Source organism: Rana temporaria, chromosome 3, assembly GCF_905171775.1.
Source record: "Rana temporaria chromosome 3, aRanTem1.1, whole genome shotgun sequence".
Classification (NCBI taxonomy): Eukaryota; Metazoa; Chordata; class Amphibia; order Anura; family Ranidae; genus Rana; species Rana temporaria.
The window spans coordinates 377,973,478-377,987,644 of NC_053491.1; the positions used below are offsets into that span (position 1 = coordinate 377,973,478).

The window sequence follows — 14,167 nt, forward strand, 5'->3', positions numbered from 1 at the left end:
GCAGGTGGAGTGTCATGTATATTTAAATCAAAACAAACTTCACTCCTACTGCAAATCCAAGGACATCGTTTTGGTGGCTTACAGCGTCTTGGGCTCACACAGAGACAGGAACTGGTAAGTATGTAAATTGTGGTAAAAGCTGAATTTCAGTGACACAAGACATGTGAGTGATACTAAAACACATTCTGCACTTAACATTTTATAGTTATTTAAAGTTTATCCAAAATAGGATTTGGTTCTGGATACAATGTGGAAGGCTTAGAACCTCAGTCAGGTTCTAATGCTGTCTATGTCCCAACTGGGGATTTTCCCTTTACCAGATAGCAAGCAATTGTGTTGCAAGTTTAAAAATGGCTTGCTTAGCTATTGCTAGACTTGCCAGGCAAGTCTGCATTGTATGACTCCACATCAATTTTCAGTGTTAGTGGGGTAAAAAATCTCCCTGGCGTAGGAGTAAAAATTGCCCATGTGTCAGGGTTCAGTGGGGATTAAAAAAAATGCTAGGAAGTCAGTGTGAAGAATAGTGCCCCATTATTGGTGTCAGTTGGAGGAATAGTGTCCCCTTGTTTGTGTCAGTGGAAATAAAGTAGTGCCCCTTAGTTGGTGTCAGTGGAAGAGGAAATGTCCCATCATTGGTGCCAGTGGGAGCAATAGTGCTCATTGTTATTGATAATGGGAGGTAAGGTAACTACAGTAATGTTCCTAATGCTATAAAAGTTTATTCATGGGATTAACAAGGTATAAGGCAAACAAGTATGGAACAAAAGGGTAGAAATATATGTGGGTCATAAATGCAAGGTTTAATAGTTCCCAAAGCATATAAGTACAAGTTCTAATATGTATTGGATTTAAATATGCTGGTTACGTCAAGAGTCTGCATAGGGGTACACCGCAGAGCTCCATTAACCTTTTCAGCTCCACAATCAGTAAATGTTTGACTTTTAAAATTCTAAAATGTTTATTATACAGTATATTCAATATTGATGCTCCCTCCAGGGTGGACCTTAGCTTGCCAGTGCTACTTGATGATCCAATTTTGAATAAAGTTGCTGCTAAGTACAATCGCACCTCTGCAGAGATCGCCATGCGCTTCATTCTCCAGAAGGGAATTGTGGTCTTGGCCAAAAGCTTCACCCCTGCTCGTATCAAGCAAAACCTTGGGGTAACTACAGCTTTTTACTATAACTTCTTGAATTTTCATCTGTTGTGAAATTACATTTATTGTGAAAATATTTAAACTGTAACTCTAATAATGTTTTTGATAGTCTGGTGTGGAAACACATGAAGATGTGAATTACGGTACACCTACCTACAGCATTTGACTCTAAAACAAAGATTTTTCTGTTGTAAAATTTACTTACCTCATCTGTAGACTCCCTGAGTGCTACTCTGCAATATGTTGGATTCTGAAAATCACTGTAGGCTTCTATATTTCTAATTTCTGACTGATTCAGTAAGCACACTGTGCAAAATCAATCAGGGGTCAACACATGTCAGGCCCTGGAGCAAATTGTCCATGTATATTTCATAGCTTTACAGACACCTCCTCCAGATAAACAGAATTGCTCTTCAAGAAGTTCCTCTTGAAAACCCTTTGGTCCAGGTTAGACTTTAAATAAGTAAAGTGCATTTCTAGCATTGTCTTTTATAGCTAGCATCCTGTGGATGTAGTTCAGCCAATTCAATTTACCCCATGGCAACTAGCTAAATGTGATCATCTTCCAATAGTGACCTGTAGGAACATATGGGAAAAGTTGGCTGTTGGCTGTTCACATTCCTTTGGTTTAGGCTTGGAGTTCACGTTTCTATGGTTTAATTTAATATTATTTTCCTCACAGGTCTTTGAATTTGAACTGAAACCTGAAGATATGAAATCACTTGAGAGCCTAGACAGAAACCTACATTATGGACCTTTTAGAGAGTAAGTGTTGAGTTCTAGATATGTGTTTTTAAGGAGGAAGCATCAGTACTTATTTTTCCTAGAGAAACAAATAGAGATGAAGGTAGGCTTAGGGACGGGATTTATAAATGTAGATGCTCGAGTTCCTATAACTGTACAATCCTTGATATATTTGGAATTTTATATTCATTTGTTGTAAAGAAGCCTTTTCTACTTTCCCAACCATTTTAGACAAAAAAAGAGGCCTACCCAAGTTTGTCAACTGCATAATTACCAATACTCCCAAATTTTCTGAGCTAGTCCTGTTTTCCAGTCAGTTGTCCAATGATGACAGTGCCCTTACCTGAGTCTCAAAAATAGGGATGTGGGAACATCTGTTGTAACAATGTCCTAGCACCAAGGGCTCTTTACCCCTGATCAATCTCTACATAGCCCTTGTCCTGCCAGCGAAGTTGCCACCCAACCCCAGCCTCTGATTTTTGAAATGCCACAAGTCGGCTTAGAACTTTACTGCAATCAAAGTCTGTCTATGTTCCACAGAGTTGCTGCCTGCTGTGTACAGTGAGGTTACTACCTGCTATAGGAGCACCTAAAGCTGTTTAGCTGCTGTAGCCAATAACTCTGTGCTACTGCTTGCAGGCTTCTTGAATGGTGCAGTGCTGACAGCTCTGCAATTGTGTCAGCACATCTCCACACAAGCCGATTGATAAAACTATCACTGTGTAACCACCACCAGCAAGTAAATAGATGGAAATATAAAGAATTCATGCCCCACATTTTAGCAGCATGATTATTGTGAAGGGAGTGATATCATTGCAGGCAGCATGCTGAGACAGAGGATGGGCACAGAGTGACTTTCCAGCAGGATGAGCATTGGCCTGAGATCTATAGGCTTCTGATGCCTGTACCTATAAAATCTCTCATTAAAGTACATTGTCTGGCCACAATGGTTTGTTTGACACACACAAAAAAAAGGTCTCCCCGAAATTTAGGGGGAATCTGTTCCTCTTACAGCAATTATGCAGGGTGCCAAGATATTACTGTATAGTCCAAAAAACACCAAACTAAGGCCCAATAGAATCAGTAATCAACACTCTCTAAAATAAGTCTAAGTCACTTGTCCTGGGGGTGGGGCTATTACTCAGCAATGCCAGAAGAGAGTACTGAATTCGAAGCTTTGGAAGTAGAATTTTCACAGAAAGATAAGAGTATAGTAAGAAAAAAATATATACTGTGTGTGTACGTGTGTGTATATATATATATATATATATATATATATATATATACACACAAAGTATATATATATATTTATTACAATGGACTTACTCTGATGGTTTTATTTCCTCCTCTAGGGTGAAACAGCACCCAGAATACCCCTTCCACGATGAGTACTGAAGACCAACTGAGTGCCAACGCAGTCTCCAAGAAGATGCTTTCTGTATTATATATGTAAAGCTTTAGTAGAGCTGCACTCTGTTACATACAGAAAAAAATAACATTTAGTCATTTGCCCAGTATTTATAAAGCATTAATGATTGGATGGGAGCGTTATGTCTTATGCCATGTTGCCTTATGCATAACAACCAATAAATTTAATGCTGAACATCAAGAAATGGTTGTGGTGGTTTGTGAAGTTTCAGGGATTTCTATTATGTTAATGGAAATGGAGATAATGATATACATAATGTCCTTTTCAGGTACTGCATTGAATGAGCTGCATTTGCCGACCACAGAATGCCGCAGGCTGTGTTAATTTTTGCCGATGGTGCAAAGCATCATGACCACAGCATGTGTACAAATGGTCGGAGGGGTGAGGGCGCTGGGGTGGGATAGCGGAGCGGGTGGTAAGCCCCCTAGCTGCCTGTTTGAACAAGCTCTTTAAGGCAAAAATGAAAAAAAAAACACAAATCATCTTCACATGTTTATAAATATTTAGAAGATCCAGAAATATAGCGAGCTGAAGTTATATGCCAATCATGTCTTTATCTTGAAAATTCATTCTTCGCATTCTCCTACCCAGGCCTCCTTTGAAGGAAATCCATGGTGATTTTTAGACATGTTTTAAAAGATAGTAAAAAAAAAATATTTTTAGTCAAGTAAATATAATATATTTAAATATATAAATTACAGCAATAGATAGCCTGTAAAAAAGGTTGCCAGAAGATGGTCAGCTTTTACCTGAATGTTACTTTACAGTTGTACTTTACAAGGTATCCTTCTTAATTTGGTAATTGCCACTATACCTTTGTACAGACACTGTTTCTGCTGTGGAACAGTCTTTCAACTTTAAGAAGACAGTTTCCACACTTTTAAATAATTTGGTATTAAGGACCTTCAGAGGTCATTACTGCTCAGACTAGGGTTGCCACCAGGGGCGTTGCTAGGTCTACAAAAAATCTGGGGCTAGAGCCCATGACAGCGAAGTAAAGAAAGTCATGTGCTTGGCCGGGCATACACATGTATATAATATAAATATATATACATATATATTTATATATATATAAAAATAGACACACACATGGTACAGGAGGCGATGCAGAGGCTGCGGGCATGGTACAGGAGATGCAGAGGCTGCGAGCAAGGTACAGGAGATGCAGAGGCTGCAGGCATGTTACTGGAGATGCAGAGGCTTCAGGCATGTTACTGGAGATGCAGAGGCTGCGGGCATGGTACTGAAGATGCAGAGGCTGCGGGCATGGTACTGGAGATGCAGAGGCTGCGGGCATGGTACTGGAGATGCAGAGGCTGCGGGCATGTTGCTGGAGATGCAGAGGCTGCGGGCATGGTACTGGAGATGCAGAGGCTGTGGGCATAGTACTGGAGATGCAGAGGCTGCGGGCATGGTACTGGAGATGCAAAAGCTGCAAGCATGGTACAGACCACCTCCCTCTATCACAGTGGTTCTCAACCTTCTAGTGCCGTGACCCCTTGATAAAATTTCCCAAGTTGTGGGGACCCCTAACAGTAAAATTATTTTCATAGCGTGGGTTGAAAGCACTCAAGTCAAGACAAGTAATTTGCGCCCCTAACCCACGGAAATGTTTGCACTCCCTGAGTGCCCTACACTTGTACAGTATTAAAACCCCTTATGGTACATTTTAGGATGTACCACTCTTTCTCTTTGTTCTCCTTTCTTTCCCTTTTATCTCTCTCTATCCTAATTCCTTGTTTTTTTTTCCCCCATCTTTCCCTCTAACTGTCTTTCTTGCTCTCTATTTTTTTTGCTTTCTCTCCCTGCGGGCTTCAGAAACAGCCCAGGATTTGGTGACCCCTGGCAAATCATCATTTGACCCCCGAGGGGGTCCCGACCCCCAGGTTGAGAACCACTGCTCTATCAGTACAGATCCCCCCTCAGGACAACAGTGTGACACATCCTGAGCTCTGAAGGGTTCATACTGGGACCTGTAGTCCTTCACTTTTAGGAGGGCCACACATCCCCCAAAAGCTAAGGACTAAAAGTCCCAGCATGAAGCCCTCCTCTTTGTATGGGTCTCTCTGCAGTGCCCAGCTCCCTCATTTGAGCATGCCACCTGTTGCGCCCGAAGATAGAGGAGGTGGGCTGAGCTAAACCACTCGGGGGGAGCTGCGCTCTGAATGATAGCGCCTCGGGCTCATTCTGTGTCACTCAGGTGACGTGACATGACTGGTTGCTAGATCCCAGGTGGTTCTAGCAACCAGTGCGCAGTGGCAGAACAAAACGGGCCGAGATGTTGGTTATTTGCACTATGCTCATTTCTGCTGCTGAAGGCACCTCTACACCTGGTGAGAGACTCGGGGCTATGGACCCCAGATTCGGGGGTTTAGCCCCAATAGCCACCCCCTAGCGACGCCACTGGTTGCCACCTCATCCCTTTAATCCCAAACACATATTAATTACACAGGTTCTGAGGCTAATTTATTGCAGATGCAGGCACTAAGTGAGTTTAATTACCAACTTAACCACTTAAGCCCCGGACCAATATGCAGCCTAAAGACCCAAGGTGTTTTTACAGTTCGGGACTGCGTCGCTTTAACAGACAATTGCGCGGTCGTGCGACGTGGCTCCCAAACAAAATTGGCGTCCTTTTTTCCCCACAAATAGAGCTTTCTTTTGGTGGTATTTGATCACATCTGCGGTTTTTAGTTTTTGCGCTATAAACAAAAATAGAGCGACAATTTTGAAAAAAATGCAATATTTTTTACTTTTTGCTGTAATAAATATCCCCCAAAAATATATATAAAAACATTTTTTTTCCTCAGTTTAGGCCGATACGTATTCTTCTACCTATTTTTAGTAAAAAAAATCGCAATAAGCGTTTATCGATTGGTTTGCGCAAAATTTATAGTGTTTACAAAATAGGGGATAGTTTTATTGCATTTTTATTAATTTTTTTTTTTTTACTACTAATGGCGGCAATCAGCAATTTTTTTCGTGACTGCGACATTATGGCGGACACTTCGGACAATTTTGACACATTTTTGGGACCATTTTCACAGCAAAAAATGCATTTAAATTGCATTCTTTATTGTGAAAATGACAGTTGCAGTTTGGGAGTTAACCACAGGTGGTGCTGTAGGAGTTAGGGTGCACCTAGTATGTGTTTACAACTGTTTGGGGGTGTGGCTGTAGGAATGACGTCATCGATCGTGTCTTCCCTATAAAGGGAATGACGCGATCGATGCAACGCCATAGTGAAGGACGGGGAAGCCGTGTTTACACACGGCTCTCCCCGTTCTTCAGCTCCGGGGAGCGATCGCGACGGAGCGGCTATAAACAAATAGCCGCGCCGTGGTCCCGGATCGCTCCCCGAGCGGACCCGACCTCCGCATGTAGCGGGGGGGGGTCCCGATCGGACCCCCCACCCGCTAATAGGCGAGGACGTACGTGTACGCCCATGTGCCTGTACGTGCCATATTGTGGACGTATATGTACATGCGGGGGTCGGGAACTGGTTAATCAGTGACAGAACCTGTGTAATTAATATGTGTTCGGGTTTTAGGGATGAGGCAACCTTAACTCAGACCAATACCTTAACCACTTCAATACCAGGCACTTTCACTTCCTTCCTGCCCAAGCCAACTTTCAGCTTTCAATACTGTCGCACTTTGAATGACAATTGCGCAGTAATGCAACACTGTACCCAAACAAAATTTTTTGCATTTTTTTGAGACAGAGCTTTATTTGATGGTATTTATTCACGGCAAATGAAAAAAATATATAAAAACTTAAAAAAAAACGTTTTTCTTTGTTTCTGTTATATCTTTTTAAATAAGTATGTTGGCTCCTTCACTGATGTGCACTGATAAAACAGCACTGATGAGGTGGCACTGATGAGAAGACAATAATATGCTGCACTGATGGGCACTAATTAGGAGGCACTAATATGCAGCACTGATGGGCACTTATGGGCATCACTGATGGGCACTGATAACTGGCACTGATGGGCAGCCTTTATAGACACTGATAGGTGGTAATGATGAGCACTGATAGGCAGCACTAATGTGCACTGATGGGTGGCACTGATAGACAGTACTGATAGGCAGCACTGATGACAAGGCACTAACATGACATTACTGATGGGCACTAAAGGCATCACTGATGTGCATTTATTGTCACTAATTGGCATCACTGGGTACTGATTGGCACATATTGGCATCGCTGATGGGGCTGCACTGATAATCACTGGTTGTGGGGGTCTGCAGAGGGGGGGCTTATTGGAATCTGGAAGCCCCCTTTAACAAGTGGGCCCCCAGATCCCGGCCCCGCTTAAAACAGAAAAACACTGCCTCGATGGGAGGCGTCCCTTGGACTGCAGCATTTTTGCCTTGACAGCTGTTATATAGCTGAGGGCGGGGCCACCGGGTAATGTGAACGGATGACCCTGCCCCCTCTGACATTACGTGCCGTCACATGACGTCAGAAGGGAGTGGGTTTTTTCCATTTTATTTTATTATTTTGCGGGTTGTCATCGCTGTGATTGAAGATGAATGGACAATGCGGGACATTTTTATTTCTTTTTTTTTTAATATAGGAATTTTCCCAAACTGTCTACTGTTCTTTTTACTTTTTTTGATCAATGTGTAGTGGCACAATATACCCTGATACCCATTCACATGAGGGGGCGGGATCTGGGGGATCTCTCACTAGACTACATAATTCACTGCCACTGAATCCCTTGAGATCCTCCAATCTTCACAATGGTATCTTCCTCAAGCGTCAGCCCCGACTCTCTGCTGGGTCCCTAGCTTGGCACTCAAGATACCGCTCAAGCTTCATCCCACTGGCCTGCTCAGTCCCTGGCTTGACACATAAGGCCGCTCTGCAAGTGTCACCTTTGATGGCTAAGTCCCTGGTTTGATAGCCACTGAAGTTCGGCTTCACCGTCCCTGGTAGGTGAGAATGCTGCTCTGGTACTTGCTTCAGTCACTCACTGTGGTCCCTGGTAACAAGGTGGTTGGTCCCTTAGTGGTAACAGCTTTCCTTCTACCTCCGACCATGACAGGTTCTCCGACTGGCAGAACCGCAGTCCCAACCCTGCACTGCTCTCTCCTGCTTCTAGATAGGCCCTCAGACAGCCTAGCAGCCAGATGTGCCCGGGCAGTACAACCCACGTCCACCCAGACAGCTGTCCAGAACACCAATCACCTGACTCCACCTGAATATATAGGTTCTCCCAGCAGGCCAAGGGATTCAAGAAAACCCTTGCCCATTGGCCGAGACTCCCCATATACCCACAATCCCATCTTGCAATGTCCATCTCGTACCTAGTACCACCAGGCACCCAGCCACCTAGTGGTAGAAGAGAAAAGTGCAAAAAGGTCAAACTTGGGGAGAAATCAATTGATCTCTAACAAGTAAATTTTTGAGGAGCATCCCTGCCTAAACTCCAGGGTGCTAAATTATGCAACACTGTTGGAATACAAAAGAGAACCGTCAAGGTCGTCCCTTTTATTTATTTTTTTGCTATTATGGTCTATATTCAGCATACAGTAAGTGATTGGCTCAGAATACTGCCAGCCAAAGTGTTGCCATATGGGAGATTACAAAAAAAGCAGGTGTTAAGACAGATTTAGGTATTGATACTCGTTGCATTTTGTACCTTGAATTATCTTTTGGTGAATACATAATTGTGTTAAATTATATTTTTGTTACTTTTCCAGTATGTTAAATTTGGGTTGTTAGACAGTTTTTACTTATTTACTTAGGTATTTTTTTTTTAATTACTATTTTTTTTAATGTTTATTAAAAAACATTTTTTTAGCACTCAAAATGTGGAAATTTTAAACCCATCTCATTTTTTTTTACTTTTTATTCTGGGATTCTGGCTACTGAACAAATCTTCTTAGTCATGATTTGATAGCATTAAAGGTTTTGTAAAGGAATTTTTTTTTTTTTATCTTAATAGCTTCCTTTACCTTAACGCAGTGCTGTTTTCATGTCCTCATTGTTCGTTTTTGCTCTCAAGTTGCTGTAATTCTTCACTGATCTCCACACTTCCTGGTTGTCTGTTTCCTGATAACCACAGTGCTGGGAGCTTTCTCTCTATGGTCACTAATCAAGGAGGTGTGATTACTGTGTGTCTAAAACCCCTCAGCACCAATCAGTTTCGTTTTCCAAACCATCACTGCCCTGTATTGGATCTATGGCTCTGTACATCACAGAAGCAGGAAACAACATGCAAAAACGAAACTAGAAACTGCAGGTACATTATATGATTGATTTTTATCTATTTTTAATTATTTTTAAAAGGAATCAGTTAACTATTATGTCTCTATATCCTGTAAGCAGTCATTTCAGCAAAAAAATTGTTTTCCTTTACAACTCCTTTAACCTCCTGGGCGGTGTTCCCGAGTCTGACTCGGGGTGAGATTTTTGGGCAAGGATCGGTAACCCCGAGTCAGACTCGGGCTCGCCTCGCTGGATGTACAGGGAGTTTCACTTACCTTGTCCCTGGATCCAGCGATGCCACCGCGCTGTGTGAGCGAGCAGGACCTCGCTCGATTCACACAGTGCCTCCGTGTGACGCCGATCTCCGTTCCCTGCGACGTTACGACGCACGGGGACGGAGAACGGCGCCAAATTCAAAAAAGTAAACAAACACTATACATACAGTATACTGTAATCTTATAGATTACAGTACTGTATGTAAAAAAAACACACCCCCCTTGTCCCTAGTGGTCTGTCCATTGCCCTGCATGTCATTTTATATAATAAAAACGTTTCTTTCTCCCTGCAAACTGTAGATTGTCCATAGCAACCAAAAGTGTCCCTTTATGTCAAAAATAGTTTTAGATCAGCTAAAAAACAGCGATAATAAATTATAATCACTTGCAGAATTGTGCGATAGCGATTTGTGGGGAAATTCGTCATAAAAAAAAAAAAATAATGACAGCAACAATTCTGCAACTGAGCAAATTTCAGTGATTTTGATTTGATTACATTATTGAATAATTTTTATTATAATTATATTATTATTTGTTATATTGATTTATAATTATTTATTATATTATAATTTATAATTTTGTTTTTAAAAAAATTTCATACCCGGGATGCCTATTAGAAGCTTGTTTGGTCAGATTTAAGTGAGTTATTTCTAAAAATGACAGACCTACAATATAAAACGCCAAATTTCCTTGCAAATAATGGTACCGCTTTCAGCATGTTTTTTCTGAAAGAATCATACCGCCAGGGAGGTTAAGTTCAAAAGACCAAGAGTCGAGACCTTAGCAAAGTTATAATGTGTACTTCCTATGTTAAATTATACTATATAATCCTTGAGTTATCTCATACCCTGCTGACTTTGCATATACGCAGCTACCTTGAAGGAAAGTATGTGATAAGCAGGTTATATTGATAATTGTTCTCAAAGGAAAGCCTTAATGTCACATGATTTGAGATTTGCCATGTAATGATGACATTGCTGTCTTCAAGTTTACATTAAATGCATTTTACAACAAAGAGAATTCTACATAGCAGACTAAAGTGACACACTTGGTTCAAAGCCAGACTAAAGTGACACACATCATGGTTCACTGCCATACTTAAAGGAACACTAAAGGTTCGTTTTTTATTAGATCAATTGATTGCTGTAAGCTAGAGCATTTAAATATCACTTACCTCGTTTTTCCTTTTGACCTCCAAAATATAGTAATCCAGGTTTGAAAATGCCATTTCCTGTCACTCCTCTTCTTGCTTTCCACCAGCATCTGAGCCGTTTTGCATGGTGGAAAGCAGAATGTGCTCACCCCCTCCCTATGACTACAGCCCTGCGTGAAGATGCTCTCTTATCCCTCACAGGCATGGGGGCTAAGCCTAATGGGAACTGTAGTTCCCATTAGGCTGTGATGTAGCAAGAATGAATGCGCACCGCAAACCAGAGAGTCAGTGAGAATAACAATTCAGGAGTGCTGGAGGTGAATAAAACAGCTCGATTTCAACAGGTATCAAACTAGTTATAATGCAAAACATTACTTTTTACTTTATCAGCTACTGTCAGACTTTAATTTAAGAGGAAAATATTTTTGTCTTTACAACCCCTTTAAAGTGTATCTAAAATCAAAGGGGAGCCATGGATTTCACCTTGGGACAGAACTACAAAACGTCCTCTTCTCTTCAAATCCAGTACACAGGGCTGCTGTTAGAAATCATGGGGACCCATACAGCCTACCTGATGGGACCCCATACAGCCTACCTAATGGGGCCCCCAAAGGCCTGCCCTTGACCCCGACCTTTACCCCACCCCTAACCTAGCCCACCTACCTTACAAAAGAGGTAGTTATCTTCTTTATGAAGTCTGAAGCTGCTGGTCCGGTCCCTGATAAGGAGGCCCAATTGCACTAATCGTTTCCAGTTCCAGACTCCAGCCAGCTGCCCCTAGCCTGCCAGCACTCTTCTTCTGCCTGATTTCCTCAACACTAAAGGCTGTACACACACGATACAAAAATGCAGATTTTCAGATTCTTAGTATAGTGCTTTCAACAGCCATTTCCGATTTTTCACATGACAAAAGCTGGATGTGCAGATTATACAATTTTAATCATACGTGAACACAACGTCCAATTTTCATTTAATTACTACGGAAAAAATCGTAGGAGCAAGAATACGCATTCTCAGAAATGAAAGAATACATACAAAACTATTCAACACATTACGTCACTTCTAAATTGGAATTCTGTCATAAGAGAATTTTTGTATGGTGAGTAACCTCTTCACTTTCGACATGAGACTAGCATGCATCAAAAAACAGAGGAATGTTCATCCAAAAATCTGATTGTGTGTACGAGGCTTTAACTGCTAAAGGAGTCAGGCAGTATGCAGGCCAGAAGCGGGGACTTACAGAGCCAAGACTTCCTCATGTCACAGGAAAGTGTGTGTAAGTCCGTAGGGGGTACACGAAAATGTAAACAATCCGAAGCGGCCGCCGCAATCCAAAGTCTCCCAGCTCCAGAGGTGAACAGATGGGGGGCCCTGGGCCCCCCTCAGCGGAGCAGGGAATATAAATACGGCAGGGAACAGTATGACCCAGTATGTACAATGATTAACTGATGTCTGAAGCTACCGGTCTGGCTTCCCTGATAAGTGACCCCTAAATAAAAAACGGTGGCCCCCCCCTATCATCGGCCCTGCCACTACATGAGAGGCCCAGGAATCTGTAGGTTATAGAAGATATATTGGGAAGAAAATCATTTATTTTATTATTTCAGTTCAGCTCATGGGAGGTGATAAGGACACTGCATATCTGACAAGATCAGCAGTTTTTTTTCTGTAATAAAAATGTTCTAAGTGTGAAAAAACTAGTGCAATCACAACATCTAAGGTATGGTAAGATGCAATATATTACATTATTGTTATTGGGTTTAGATATTCTTTAAACAAAGCTAATAGTTTCCATCAGTGGCGGGCTGTGCTCAAAATTTTGGGGGGGCACAAACAGACTGAAAAAAAAAATCAATTGCAGCCACTGTGCCCGTCAAACTTTGCCACTGTGCCCATAAAATGCCGCCACTGTGCCATCAATTGCCGCCACTGTGCCATCAATTGCGGCCACTGTGCCTACAAATGCAGCCACTGTGCCATCAAACGCAGCCACTGTGCCCATCAAAAGCATACACAGTGCCATCAAACGTAGCCACTGTACCCAAATTGCCGCCACTGTGCCATCAAATGCAGCTACTGTACCCATCAATTGCTGACACTGTTGCAGCTACTGTACCCATCAATTGCTGACACGCTCCTCAATGTTTTCTAATCTTCCATCCTCTCTTCCTGTCTCTGCTATGATTGGACGCCTGATAGTCGGCGTCCAATCACAGCGCCCGTCGTTTCAGCCAATCAGGTGACCGGTAACCTACCCGGCAACCTGATTGGCTGAGAGGCGGATCAGTGTTAGGGAAGCTTCCCTAACACACCACTGAGTAAGCAGCGAATGCACAGTGGTGCGCCTGCTGCTTACCCTTTTGGCTCTAATCAGATGTTTGCACACAAAAGCCGCCGCTGTAATTCATATGCCCAGCGCCTGACAAGGGGCCAGGCACATGAATAGGGGGCGGCAGCGGCGACCATAGACAGATTCATGCAATGAATCTATCTATGGTGAGTGACAGGAGAGGGGAGAGCGAGCAGGAGAGATGGGGTGGCGCTCTTGCGTCCTTTATGACCGCACCACCACTGGTTTCCATCCTTCATGAGGAACTAAAAGGTACGCCAAAGCTTCTAGGACTTGTCAACAAGGTGAAGAATGGTCCAGAACCCCTCAAGGGCCTTGGAATTATTGGCGTAAAATGAAGGATGGATGGCCGCACTCCAAACCAAACAGGTTGTCTTTATTTAAACGAACAGCAAAAACATACCAGATCACAGCAACAGAAACAGGAGGATAACCGACGTTTCGCACTGACTTAGTGCTATATCCATGAATAAGCACTAAGTCAGTGCGAAACGTCGGTTATCCTCCTGTTTCTGTTGCTGTGATCTGGTATGTTTTTGCTGTTCGTTTAAATAAAGACAACCTGTTTGGTTTGAAGTGCGGCCATCCATCCTTCGTTTTACGCCAATGCTTGCCTAGTGCACTGCCAGCACCCTTGGAATCCTACACCTGTGTATGACCCTATAGCAGACCCACCTTGAGCGGTGATTTTCCTTCTTCTATGGCCTTGGAATTATGCCGAACTGGAGAATTATTATATAATATGCTTTGTTTTTTAGATTATTATTATTTAGAACCCTGCTCCAGGCCTAATAAATATAGCTGAGGGTTTTTACACCATTCTGGTCCAAGTGGAGACAGC

At 42.4% G+C, this 14,167-nt stretch overlaps 1 protein-coding gene across 4 annotated transcripts in view; it reads left to right on the forward strand.

The window, feature by feature from the left end:
- The window catches only part of LOC120932842 (rho crystallin), a 56,062-nt gene that overhangs the window by 11,212 nt on the left and 30,683 nt on the right, over positions 1-14,167 (forward strand). Inside the window, exons 6-9 of one of the 4 annotated variants that reach the window (XM_040345621.1) lie at positions 5-114; positions 970-1,162; positions 1,839-1,921; positions 3,253-3,513. The exons of 1 other annotated variant lie outside the window; for it this stretch is intronic. In XM_040345621.1, the coding sequence (XP_040201555.1) occupies positions 5-114; positions 970-1,162; positions 1,839-1,921; positions 3,253-3,295 (429 nt within the window). In that variant the 3' untranslated portion in view covers positions 3,296-3,513. Of the gene's footprint in view, positions 1-4; positions 115-969; positions 1,163-1,838; positions 1,922-3,252; positions 3,514-14,167 lie in introns of those variants that run through there. 2 more of the 4 variants (XM_040345622.1, XM_040345623.1) reach the window with 2 other exon arrangements.